This window comes from Phoca vitulina, unplaced genomic scaffold (genome assembly GCF_004348235.1).
Source record: "Phoca vitulina isolate PV1807 unplaced genomic scaffold, GSC_HSeal_1.0 scaffold28, whole genome shotgun sequence".
In the NCBI taxonomy this organism is placed as follows: Eukaryota; Metazoa; Chordata; class Mammalia; order Carnivora; family Phocidae; genus Phoca; species Phoca vitulina.
In genome coordinates, this window is record NW_022589731.1 from 17,852,980 (window position 1) to 17,866,832 (window position 13,853).

At 36.8% G+C, this 13,853-nt stretch overlaps 1 protein-coding gene across 8 annotated transcripts in view; it reads right to left on the reverse strand.

The window, feature by feature from the left end:
• Positions 1-13,853, reverse strand: part of ATE1 (arginyltransferase 1) — a 168,830-nt gene that overhangs the window by 146,207 nt on the left and 8,770 nt on the right. For 4 of the 8 annotated variants that reach the window (XM_032423331.1, XM_032423328.1, XM_032423332.1 and 1 more), the window contains exons 4-8: positions 12,083-12,186; positions 10,077-10,331; positions 3,999-4,231; positions 1,854-1,982; positions 815-943 (exon numbers count right to left, since the gene is read on the reverse strand). In XM_032423331.1, coding sequence (XP_032279222.1) covers positions 815-943; positions 1,854-1,982; positions 3,999-4,231; positions 10,077-10,331; positions 12,083-12,186 — 850 coding nt within the window. The remainder of the gene's footprint in view (positions 1-814; positions 944-1,853; positions 1,983-3,998; positions 4,232-10,076; positions 10,332-12,082; positions 12,187-13,853) is intronic. The other 4 variants (XM_032423335.1, XM_032423330.1, XM_032423334.1 and 1 more) reach the window with 2 other exon arrangements.

A 13,853-nucleotide genomic window follows, 5' to 3' on the forward strand; every position in this document is an offset into this window, starting at 1 on the left:
TGGAATGGGCATTCAAATTGCCCAGAGAATCCAAATCAAAATGCAGATTTGGATTCAGCAGGGCTGAAGTGGGACCCCAGATTCTGCATCCCAGGTGGATGCTGTTGGTCTGCAGACCACACTTGACCTAGTAAGGTTCTGGGAAACCTGAAAGTCAGCCCTCTCTCAGGGAACATACAGCATTAACTCTTGTCTTACTCTCTTTTAATCTAACACGGTCTGTGTCATTAAAACAAACAAACAAATCCAAATTTTAAGTCTTCTGCATCTGTTGGCACCTTTCTTCTAATATATCCCTCCTCTGACAACTACGCAATCTCTCATTCATCTAGATCTCTCCAGCCTGGAAAATATAAGCCCTCAGTAAATGCTTGTTAAGTGATACTCTATATAATCTCAACATATTTAATTCTTTTCCACCGGCTTCTTGTTAAGGTATGCTTGTTCACTGGTCCATTTTTCCCATTTGATTATCAACTCCTCAGAGGCAGAGATTCTTCCCTTTGTGCCGTGGCCCATGGTCTGGTCTGGCACATAAGCAGCGGTCAGTGGTGTTTGCTGACTCAGCCTGATGACTGAACATGTACACACACTACACAGGTTCTGAGAACCCTGAATACAAACCTATCCTTTTTTCTGAGGGACTTAAAATGCTCACATGTAGGACTTGTTTTCACGGAAGTTTAGTAACATACACTGAAAAGGATCATCAGCTTTACTTAACAAATAAGGAAAGAGCAAAAGAAAGTTCTATATTATGCTTCTTCATAGACAACCTCATCGAGATAGGAAAAAAACGTTTCACAAAAGGTACCTCAGTCTTCCCACATTCATCAGGCGGATCCTGGTGGATGGCCATTTGATACTTGACATATAAAGAAAATGACTGGCTGAAGGACGACTTGAACTCTGGGTCCTCAAAGGAGACAGGTACTAACCTCACCTTCAGAGCAAGGAAAATACAAGCAAATGCTATTGAAACATCTCTACCTGCTGATGTGCTTCTGAAGGTGAGGCTAGAGTAAGATCTCCGCAAATCCACTTCCAAAGCTCAGTCCTGGAGTTTTTCATGAAATAAATAAACCCTGGAACGTGCTGACTGGCCCAGAGCCTAAAGCTCTAACTTTATACTAACACTTAGGAGAATTTTTAACTCCTAAGGGCCAGGACAATTTATTTTTCTTTTGTTTTTTACCCTTTCCACCTATTGTGGTTCTATGCACAGAGTCAACACTATTGCTCATGGTAGTGGTCACTACTTTTGTCCCCTCTACTAGTATTGTTTTAAGATTTTTCCCCTTCCACATTTTTCTTGGATATTCTGATTTACAAAATTACAAGCATATGAGAACTTCTATTAAAATACTCTATTACCTTTAAAAAAATTCTACTATCTTACTTTTCTAGTCCCACTCAGTTGTGTATAATTTAGCTGTCATGAACTCTGTCTATACATGACTTTTAAATGGAGATAAAGCCTATTAACCATGTTATGCAAAGTATGCCTGTCATAAAAATATAAAGCCTTTTTTGCTTTTTTCCTCATAAATATTTTATCTTAGAGTTCTATTATTAATTTTTAGATAAATACATCCAGACATAGCGACTTTAAAGATAATTCATTTTACGTGTTACTTTCCACTTTGCAGTTACACGTGACTGGCACTTAACGTGTCCTAGGTAAAATTTGCACTTTCAGAATGTCCGTTACTCCACATTCCTATCATTTTGCAGATATGCTGCAAATTGAATATAAATAAAATGTACCACAAATAAATCAAGTTATAATACAATGGTATCAAATGGAGGGGGAAGTTCCATTTGCACAGAAAAATTACACTTGGCCTGCTGACCTGGCTCACAGTTGGTTTATCAGGTGGATCCTTGTGAATAATCATCTGGTAACGTTTATAGACCTGGTAAGACTCCTGAAATGTGGCTTTGAACTGAGAACTTGGTGGAGATGATCTCACCACCCTCACCTTCAGAAGGAGTTAAAAAACAATGTTCGTTAATTAATTTATTTATTCCACAGAATACGCATTAACAGTTACTCCCACCCAAAAAGAACCAAAAGTTTCCATACAAATATTAAAGCATAAACATACGATAATATTTTAACATTAAAAATTAACAAGATAGTAAATTTTTTTAAAAAGTTATTTCTCCAACTTACAGACTCATTAAAAAGGCAGAGGATCCTGTCTAAACTCTTAAGACTAAGATCTATGACTGAATTATGGAAGACTGACTCTCTTGTAAAGTGGCAGGATACTTCTGGCACTCAAGACACAAACACAAATAAATACTCTTGAATTCTAGTTGTATGCAACTCACCTTCAGTAAATCATTCAGAAAAACTAAAAATGTGAATATATTTTCTAGACACTCTTCATGCATCACTCCTAACTCTAAACTTACAGATTTTGTTTTTTAAGTGGGAAGACAACCCTCACAAAGTATTCCTATTTCATGGCATAGTTAAGAATAAGACCCTAAAGTTAGATTTCTTTTACTCAAATTTTCAATGTCACCATCTTGGTCAAGCAAATAAATTTACCTCTCTGTGCCTTAGTTTCCTCACAAATAAAATAAGGATGAGTTAACAGTAACTGCACAGTAATGGTGAACATTTATTTTAACATTGATTATTCACTAACCAGTTAAAATGTGTTAGCAAAACAGAAGAGTAAAACAGAAAATCGAATGCAGTATAATAAAAGGGCTAACTGGAAAATTTTCACGTGTGCCGTAAGAAGCAATTCTTCTGCAAAGAAAGAGTAATATACGGTGGACAAAAAGTCTCTGCCCATCCAAGGTATCATTATGTTAAAAAAGTAAAAGCTGCTGGGGCGCCTGGGTGGCTCAGTCCGTTAAGCGGCTGCTTTCGGCTCAGGTCATGATCTTGGGGTCTTGGGATCGAGCCCCACATCCGGCTCCCTGCTTAGCAGAGAGCCTGTTTCTCCCTCTCCATCTGCCTGTCACTCTGCCTACTTGTGCTCTCTCTCTGTCTCTCTCTCTGTCAAATAAATAAATAAAATCTTAAAAAAAAAAGTAAAAGCTGCCTACTGCAGAACTGCTATTACATACTTTAAGTAGTATGTTCAATTCTCTTTACAATTTGAGAAGAAGAAAGTCAATACCAAAATCAGAGCAGTTAAGGAATTACAATAGTCAAAGTTGTTAAGACTTATGTCTGATAATATATATGATCCTAAGGTTTAGATTGCATTAAAGTTAATTTTCAGTATCAGGTCCTTAGCAAAGCTCTTAGATGGTATTAAGCTACAAATTCAAAGGCTGACCAGTTATTAATGAGATATGAGAACATAATAAAATCATTATCATTAATGTTTCGGAAAAAAAATGTATAAACACCAAATACTGAAGAATGTAGATTTAATCTGGGATGTAAATAAAAAATAATAGGAATACTCTAAAAGTAATCATACTATGCCTACAGAGGTTTGAGAGAATTACTGAGAGAGGATTAAAGTAGTACAACTTAGTACTATTTAGTTAATTCCTAATTGCTGGCTCGCATGTGTACTACCATTTGTTGCCTTAATGAAGATCAGGATACTAGAATGGATAAAACAGTGATTTGCCTGGTGTGATCTATTCTCCTTCACAATCTAACCAAAATTGCTAACAGTGAAATTTTAAATAGTATATTTTGTCACTTTAACTACTAAATTTCAATCAAGGGATACAAAAAGCCAGAGTCCCTTACATAGTAACATGCTAAAACTGGAATTATTTTCACAACTTTAGTAGCCAAACTGCCTGAAGTATTTATTTTAAATCTTAAAAAAAAAAAAAAAAAAGGTTTTTGTCAAATAGCAGTTAACCTAGTAAGTACAAATGCTACTCCATCCCAATTCACTTTAATTTCCCATTATTTAAACAGCAAAATATCAACTTAGTATAACCTCAAATGAAAATAATCAAGGTACCAACAACAACAAAAAAATAAAACAAAACACCCTCCAAAGTACCTCTAACTTGTGTGATGCATTCTCTGGTAAAGATTCAAAAATTAAATCTTCAAGTGATTTGGGCTGGTTGGATTTATTAGCCTTTGGTGGGAACAAAGATGGTGGTTCACCTTGAGCCTGGAAACCCTCAAGTTCTCCAGCTGGGCTCTGCTGCATGAGTTTTAACCTTTTCCTTTCTTTCCGGATTTCCTTTGCTTTCCGACATGGAGGCTTACTCAAATCTGCCCCTTTGCCTAAAAACAATTGCAAAATATTAGACCAATCACATTTGACTCTAGAAATGTTTTTTTTCCCCAAAAGTCTCAAAGATTCTACAGAATTAAGTCTAAAGAGTTCCAATAGCTAGATTAGCTTTGTAAGTAGATGCTTCAGAAGATTCTGGTGTAGAGCTCTAAGTTGATCTTAAAATTCTATCTCAGAAGTAGGGACTGTCAAAGAAAGTAAATAGTCACAGAAACTTCACACAGCTCTTACTGTGAAAATTTAAAAAAAATTAATATTCATCCACTTCTCTGCCTTTATATTATAAGTTGAAAAAAACATAATCAAATATCTTCTACTACAGGACACGGGTATTTCCAGCCCATTCCTGAGGGACATTTCTCTCAAAGCACTGGTGACATAAATACATGCTTAGGACCTGGGTGTAAATGAGTACCGACCCCAGAAAACATTCTGGCAGGTTTTTTGATGAAAAAATACCCTTGCTTACTTGAAAGTATTTGTGTCTCTCCATCTAACAAGTGGATGGGGTCTCATTTGTTCAGCTCCAGTTAATGAAAGTTTTGTTTGAATTAAAAGAGCAAATATCAAACTGAAAGGCCTTTAAGATATAAAAATTTTAGCTACAATAAACCACGAACTTTAGTAAGTGCCCTTTCATCTACCAAAAAGTCTTCAAGGACTTGATGTTGAGATCATCATTAAGAGTTAGAGGCAAAAAAAAGAGAGGCAAGTAACGAACACAAATGAAAACTTCAAAATAATTTAAATGCCCAATAACAGAATAATTATACAATTTTTAAAACAGCTAAGCAACAGAATATCAGTCATTAGAAATGCTTAGAAATTTTCAGGGATTTGTCATTACACAAGGTTAAAAAATAATTCCACTTATGTATAAATAGACACATGAAAAATATTTAGAAAAAAGCCTGGAAAGAAACGTTAACAGTCATTTTACATGGGTTTAGAAGTAGAGAAAGGACTTTTTTTTGCTTTTTCTTCTTGCAGTGTTCTCTTTTCTCCAAATTCTCTAACAATAAACATACTTTGTAATTTTTTTAAAGTCATTAACAAAATAAAAATGCTATTTTAAGATTCTAAAACAGTATTTACAAATCATATAAAAGTCAGCAATATGAAGTTTTACAAGACTAGCAAGTTCAATTTTATAGAAAAGAAAATCAAGACCCACGGTGCTAAGGGACTTGCCAGAGACCAAAAGCTGGTCAAAAGAGATGAATCTGATGTAGGGCGCCCAGGTGGCTGAGTTGGTTGAGCATCTGGCTCTTAATTTTGGCTCAGGTCATGATCTCAGAGTCATGAGATGGAGTCCCGGGTCAGGCTCCATGCTTAGCATGGAGTCTGCTTGGGATACTCCCTCACCCTCTGCCCCTGATGATGCACGCTCGCTCTCTCAAACAAATAATAATCTTACTAAAAAAAAACAAACAAATCTGATGAGAAAATAGTGAGTTCACAAATAGTAAAATCATATTACAACTTCACTAACATTTTTTCCAATTAAAAACAAACTTTACGTATAAAAACAGACTTTGAATAAGTCTAATAACCAGGCAACAAAGAACTGATTCTATAATTAACCATTACTCTATTGCCTTAAAGAATGAATTTTCTTTGTCCTGGGAATCTGTCTCATCAAATTTGTTCTGAGAGGCACAAGAGCATTTGGTTAAGAGCACACACTCTGACATGGGCTGCCTGAGGTCATCTCTGTCACTGGCTAGATGATCTTGGGCAAGTTACCTTGTCTATACAAAAAAGATAATAACCAGTACTACCTATGGAGCTCTATGAGGATTAAATGAGTTAACACGTATGTAGTTCATAAAACAATACCCACTGTTGGGCACTGGGTGGCTCAGTCGGTTAAGCATCTGCCTTTGGCTCAGGCATGATCCCAGAGTCCTGGGATTGAACCTGCGTCGGCTCCCCCCGTTCAGCGGGGACTCTGCTTCTCCCTCTGTCCCTCCTCCCTACTCATGCATGCCCTCTTTCTCCCTCTCTCTCTCTCAAATAAATAAAATCTTCAAAAAAAACCAAAACAAAACAATACCTACTATTTAATTAGGGTTATCTATTATTATTAGCTATTATATGCACCACCAATCCCTACAATGTTTTACCTATACAGGTACTCCATAAATGGTAATAAGGCAAAAAAAAAAAAAAATCCTGCATTTTCTACAAGTTACTCAAAACTACATTCCCTACCAAAGTTTTAAAACTATGAACAAATTATAAAACTACAGTGAACTGAGAAACAAGTTTTCAACATTTTTATTAAAGACCAGCTTTACACTAATTAATTCATTGGACTAAGCAATCCTTATTGTGCTTGCTTTACTCTACACATATGTACTATCACATTATCAACTGAAATAGACAGCAAATTAGGATTTCAGCTTACTTAGGGGATAAAGATCTCCCCAGATCAATAAGATCCTTCAAAAGAACGGGAGCAGATCAATATAAAATCAGTATACCATACCAACCCTGCACCCACAGAGGTTCAAACCACTCCAGGATCCTAGATTAGTCCCAAGAGTTTTGAATAGAGTTCAACAGACCTGCATAATTTCTAATTAAGTTTCAGGAAATATACTTTTAACATTTTTAAAATAAAAAGGAAATGAATGCTTCCAGAGAAAATCCAAAGATTCCTACATTTTAAAATTGTCTTACATTTCTAGTGAGAAATATCATAAGGTGAAAATAACTGCAAACTTTTTTTTATGGTTTCAGTAATCACACTGCTGCAGATAAGGTTGGTACTGTTATTCTACACTGTTGTGTACAGTAGGGTAAAGCAAGTGGGTAACTGCAATATCCTAATTCTAATTCTACCACTCTCTGTGTCCTTGAGAACCAGGTTTCTCAGTGTGGAAGAAAGAAGATCCAAATGTCAAACAAACATGTAAAAATATGATAGTCCTGAATTTGAACTGTAAGTATCAACATGACCTCTCATGACCCCTTGCATCTGTTCATTGAAAAAGCCTAGAAAACAATGACCAAGCCAGTAGCAATAATGGTCACATCTAGTCTAGTTGATGATCTCCAAATACCATTTTCCACTAAAAGAAACCAGGACTCCTTGGAGAAATGGCTGTACAAGATGATCCAGGAGCATCATGTCATAGGAAGCTGCCAAGAGTACTACCATTTTATCCTAAAAAAAAACCCTAGAAGCCAACTTAGAGAAATTCCCACAGGACAGAGAATTAAAACATAGCCAATGTGTTTAGACCCATGAGTTCACAATGATGGATGGATGGATGGATTGGTGGATGGATGGATGGATGGATGGAAGGAAGGAAGGAAGGAAGGAAGGAAGGAAGGAAGGAAGGAAAGAAGAAAGAAAGAAAGAAAGAAAGAAAGAAAGAAAGAAAGAAAGAAAGAAAGAAAGAAAGAAAGAGAAAGGAAAGGAAAGGAAAGGAAAGGAAAGGAAAGGAAAGGAAGGAAGAAATTAACTAGTCTTTGTTAGAAGAGTTATTTTGTAGGATGGAAAATAAAATGCAATAATCAAGAATTCCTCCTGCCTTTGCTATGAGTTCTATGGGAAACAAACAGATGAGATGAAGGTTCTGTTTATGGAAGTATCCAGCTAGTAAATGAAAAATGAATGACAGACTTAGAATATCTAACGGATCAATGGATTTAGGCACTGAGCATTGATCCATGGCTATTAGCATTAAAAAAGAGAGGTACCCAGACATTATGTGTCTCCTGAAAGAACATCCCACCACCCATGAAGTAACCTTACCTATCCTCAAATAAATAATTTGAACTCAAATCTGATTAAGACTTCTCTCCCTCCCCAAAAAAGCAAACAAACCACAAACACCAAAAAACAAAATACAATTTAATCTTGAATCTGGTCTGATTTAATCTTGAATCTCTAGATCCAATGATCAGTTTATAGGCAGGTACAGGAATATGTTAAACTGCACTGCAGATGTAATTAAATAACCCAGAACAACCAACCTAGTTTCTTCAACAAACAAAGTGCAAATAAAAAAGTGGGAGTGATGGAAGGAACCTACAGATCTACACAGATTTTTCTAATTGTGTCAACCAACTACAATATGTGGCTGTATTTGTATCCTGATGCAAACAAAATTGGAAACTTAAACATGGACTATTCAGTAACATTAAGGAATCTTACTTAGGTGTAATGGTGGGAGTATGAATATGTATTTGAAAGCTCTTTTATTTTTTTTTAAAGATGTATTTATTTTAGAGAGCAAGAGAAAGTATTCGCAGACTTGAGTGGAGAGAGGGGCAGAGGAAGAGACTCTCAAGCAGACTCCCCACTGCACATGGAGCCCAAGTTGGGTCTTAATTTCATGACCCATGAGATCATGACCTGAGCTGAAATCCTGAATGGGATGCTTAACTGACTGAGCTACGTAGGCACAAGTTCGTATCTTTTAGAGAACCATTCTGACATATGGGATGATATAATGTCTGGAATTTGCTTCAATATAGTACTGGGGGGGGGGGGACAACTGGATGATGAGTATCGATGACACAAGAGTGCCCATTATGAGTCAGTAACAGTGTCACATAAGAGCAGGGTACGTGGAAGTTCATTATAATAGTCTATGTTTCCAAAATGAAGGTTTTTAAAATTTAATAAACTCTAAGTAATATTTACAATAAACAAAATAATAAAAGAACTGACCCTATCACCCAAGAGAGTAAGAGTTGAAAGAAATTATCTAAATCATTCAGAACATTTCATTAGACTATTCTTACTAATTAGGATGAAATCTCAGTTGGCAACCCCTTAAACGCCATGAAAGCCTTCGTAAGAAAAACTATTCGAGGAAAATGCAAATGCACAGTTTTCTGTATGTTAACATGATTTAGATAAGAAAAACTACAATAGTAATAAAAATGTCTCCTTTGGATCATTCTATATAAATAAATATAAGAACAAATTCAGGAACTGAAGCATAACCATCCAACTGACATTTAATGAACTAATTTTTTTAAAAAGTCATACAAACACATGCATGCACATATATATGTATATATAATAAACCCATTTAATGTTGGATACTTTTTTTTTTTTAAAGATTTCTTTATGTGAGTGAGAGAGAGTGAGCACACGAGCAGGGGGAGGGACAGAGGGATAGAAAGAATCTCCAGCAGACTCTGTGCTGAGCCCAGAGCCAGACATGGGGCTTGATCCCAGGATTAGGAGATCATGACCTGAGCCAAAATGAAGAGTTGGACACTTAACCAACTGAGCCACCCAGGTGTCCCAATTCTGTATACATTTTATAACCTAATTCTTTTACAAGTGAAAATATAGAAAAAAATTTTTTGACCTTATTAAAGGTAAAGTTAAATATCAAAATTTGGAAATTTTTAAACTAAAATTCATTATGATTACATAAAGAAATCTAATGATAAACCAGAGAACTTTAATGCCTGTATCTTGAACATAATACCTAAAATTTACTTTGTCTCACTTCACACAAAAAACAAAAATGTTTAACAGCACATCTTTTCCAGATAAAAATTTGATTCTCAAACCTCCAGGGTCCTAAGGTAGTAAGAAGAAATGGAACTCTTTTAAAATATCTGTATTTGGGGATAATAAAACTAATTTAATTTCTGGATTTTTAAACATAGCAGTTTTTAAAGATATGATTTGTCCATTCTAAATCCAGGTAATAATAAATTATACAAACTACGAATCTATTTTGCAGATTTCACGTAAGTCGTGTTTTTAGCTGATGGGAGAACCCAGGGGCTACAAAATCTCAAGCACAAAGAAAATCACTAGGATTTTAAAATGGCCACAGAGCAAACTTGCCTTACCTGGCTTAGGAGCCATGTGCATTTTAATTGAATGGGATGGCTCACCAGAGCCCAACTTCTCCTCTATACGTTGTGACTGAATTAATTCCTTAGATTCTTCTTTCTTTGGGCTTTTTCCTTTCTTCTTTTCTTCACTCTCAAAGCTCTCTTTGAGGTCATCACTGAGTGTTTTAAGGTCACACTGTATATCCAATTTATTTATTAACGCAAAGTCACCCGCAACAGTCTCCTCCATGGTGGGCTCCATGGGCTCATCTACAAATCAGAAGTCAAAGTCCATCAGCTAGGCCATCTGACACAGTTAAGATACACATAGGGAAAAAAATAATGCCCCTTTTCCCATGTGGAAGAGACTACTATGTATGCATAAAATCCATTCTCCTGGCTTCCAAAGTAACAGAGCTGTAGTTAAGACCGTGGCACCCAAGCAAAGGTATGCACCCCCAGTCCCTCTGCAAGTTGTGACCAAGCTCCCACCAATGGAACATAACCAAACTGATATGCCCAATTTGGCCTCGCTTGTTTTCAAAGGAATTTTGTGACCCTGAACTTCGACCCTTTACCCTACCCACTGGCTGGATTAGTGAAAACCAGAGTGACTGGAAATCACACGTTGAAAGGAGTCCCAGAATGGATGGGGGGGGGGGGTGGGGAACAGAGTTGCAGGCTAACGTGGAACACCCACGCTGGACTGTTATATGAGGAAAGAAAGACTTCTATCATTGTTTAGTCATTGCAGTTTGGTGTCTTTGTTATAGCTGTCTACCCTTCCACTCTACATCACTCTTATAAATTCAGTTGCAGAAATAAATAATTTAGAAGCCTAAAACAAGTCAAATAGAGAACCAAATGTAAAAGCCATGTGTAAAGACAGGTAACCATCAATTTATAAATGGAAGGCACCTTAAAGCTTATCTGAATGTTAATTTTTGAAACTCAGAACATGATTCCCAGCCACTGAAAAAAATTTTTGACTAACAAAATTTACTTAGTTTTTCGGATTATGTACAGACAGTACTAATCAGAGCTGCACCAAAATTCTGATATTTCCAATGCCCAATTGCTCCCGAACCTCTACACCCCTGAGCCTTCCCGCCTCTTTGTTGCCCATAGCTCTGCCAAGTCTGCTCCAGGTTGTCCTGAATCTTGGTCTGTTAAGGACAGTGCATGAAGGCGAAGAACTTACCTGTCCTCCTGGTCACTGTATCACCAGTGCTTAAAACAGGGACAGGTACATTGTGGGCAATGAAAACACACTTGGGGAATATATTAACAAGTTAAAACTGGGATGGAAGGCTTCCAGGATTAGGTATTTTCTATGGCAGAAGTGAGAAAGAGCTCTAAGGATAGGTAGCATTCCCAATTATCAGGCTCATGTATTAGGCACTGCCTATATGAAAACTTTTAAAAGGAAAAGAAAAGACACTGAAAAAACTGAAAAAGCAAAGTATCTATAACCAAAGTTCATTAAATATTTCTAATTATGTTGTAGGAAATTGACTCTCAATTCAAAATTTATCACACAAATAAGAAAATTCCGGGCAATATGATTTACTGAAGGGCTTCCTCGAACACAGAAAACCTAAGCTTTACTCATCATTCAAAGTGATTATGCAATATTGTGTAAGGCGCACCTAAGCATCTGTTTCTCAAACGTAATACCACTTCCCATTTACTTCACAAGGTACTATTAGGATCAAGTAAGATAAGAGTTGTCAAAGTACTGTGAAAACTAAAGTTCCAATAAACCCCAAGACATCACAATATCTTTAAAACTGTCCTCCATCTTCTTCTGAGGCTAGACTTACCCTGACAGGCATTCCCCTTATCCTTGACTTTTGGGCCAGTGGTAATAGTAACAGCAACAATAACAGCAATCCCCACCATCAGAAAAACAGTACTACCTGACTGCAGTATGGACCCATTCCCCTACTTAATAACCGAAAATGACAACCTTGGAAATCTACATCGATGTAAAGAGTTTTTACACCCCCAACTCATCTTACCCTCACAATTTCCTTTGGAAATTTCCCCTTTAGCCAGAAATTTCAACATTTTTTTCAAAACCTTCTTGTGAGATTTTGATGGCTGAAACTGTAAAGGTCGGCACCTAGGAAAGCAAAATAAATATTTAGAAAGTGAACTCAAACTAGAAGAAATAAAATGAGTTCTGGGCAGCGTCTAGTACAGAAAGGCAAAACTCATGCCCGGGATTTTTGGGCAAAGATAGGGCTTGATGTAGCCTCTAGTCCCACCCCAAATCTCACTAAAACTACATTAAGGAATTAGAAAAAAAGAAAAAGGCATAAATCACTGGAAAAAAAAAAAAGAGAAGAGGAGAAATGCTGGAAGCTGGGCAGAACATGCACAAGTGGTAACTGACTTAGCAGACCAAAGAATTTTGAATCCTAAACCAACAGTGGGAAAAGCCAGAATGATAACCAATTTTCTTTACATTAACCCTACAAATTTTAGGGATTGGCTGATACCTGATACCTCAGGAGATAAGAGTGAAGGTGGTTCTAAAAATAGAAAGATCTCTTGAAAGTCTGTTTTGGAAGCAGTTAGATGTCTGATGCCTCCACCACTCCACACAGGACTCCCTACACAACCCAGGAGAAAGCTGCACATTTAGGAAAGAGTAAAAAATAGGGCCTCCTACATGAGGATGTAGGCACAGTGGAAAGCAATGAAAATGTACTAGAAACAGGAAGCTTAAATGAAAGTCTACATACTGAATGTGGAAACCTCCAACCCATTTCCCAACCCAGCCACAAACATGGGCACTTTCTCTCCAGAATGTGACCAGACCTCGAGATACCTCAGGGACTCCCCCCTGGAAAGTCAGAATCACCAGACACTCAAGGAGAACCTCTACAAAGACACTGGAGAGCCTAAAAATACAAATATCCTAAGAAGAACACGTTCTTATTTCTCTTTAGCTATTACAGCCACACAATAATGGGAGGTTACAAAAAAAAAGAGAGAGAGAGTCCAAAACCAAAAATCTCTCAGAAGTAAAAATATAATAGAAAAAATAAACAATTAAACAGAAGACTCAGAAAATTAAGTTGAGGAAATTTCCCAAAAGATATTGCAAAAGGGATGGAAAACAAGAGAAAAAAAAATTAGAGGATCACTCTAAAAGTTCAACATCTGAATGAAGACATTATAAAAGAATAGAAGAAAAAAATGGGGGGAAGAAGATCAACAAAATAATAAAAAAAATTTCTGTGAAGTGAAGGATATGATGGGAGGAGGCCCCAGGTAAGAAGAGCCCCTTAAGTCTGTATGCAATGGATGAAGAAAGACACACCACCAGATGTGAAATATCAGAACACTGGGGACAAAAAACCTTTCAAAAGGAAAGAACATTTTGGACAAAGGAACAAGAATCAGAAGCAAAGCCTTCAAAATTCTAAAGCAAAATTATTTCCAATCTACACTTCTATAGCCCAGCCAAACTAGATATCTGAGTGGTGAATTAAAACATTTTCAAACAGGGGCAACTGGGTGGCTCAGCTGGATGAGCGTCTGACTGACTCTTGGTTTGGGCTCAGGTCATGATCTCAGGGTCATGATCTCAGGGTCGTGGAAATGGAGCCCCAAGTCAGGCTCTATGCTGAGCATGGAGCCTGCTTGGGATTCTCTCTCTCCCTCTCCCTCTGCCCCCATCCCCCCTCGCACACTATCTCTTTCTCTCTTAAAAAAAATTTTTTTCAAACATACGAAGTCTAAAAAAAGTACTTCAAAAAAATAAACTTTTTCTCAAGAAAG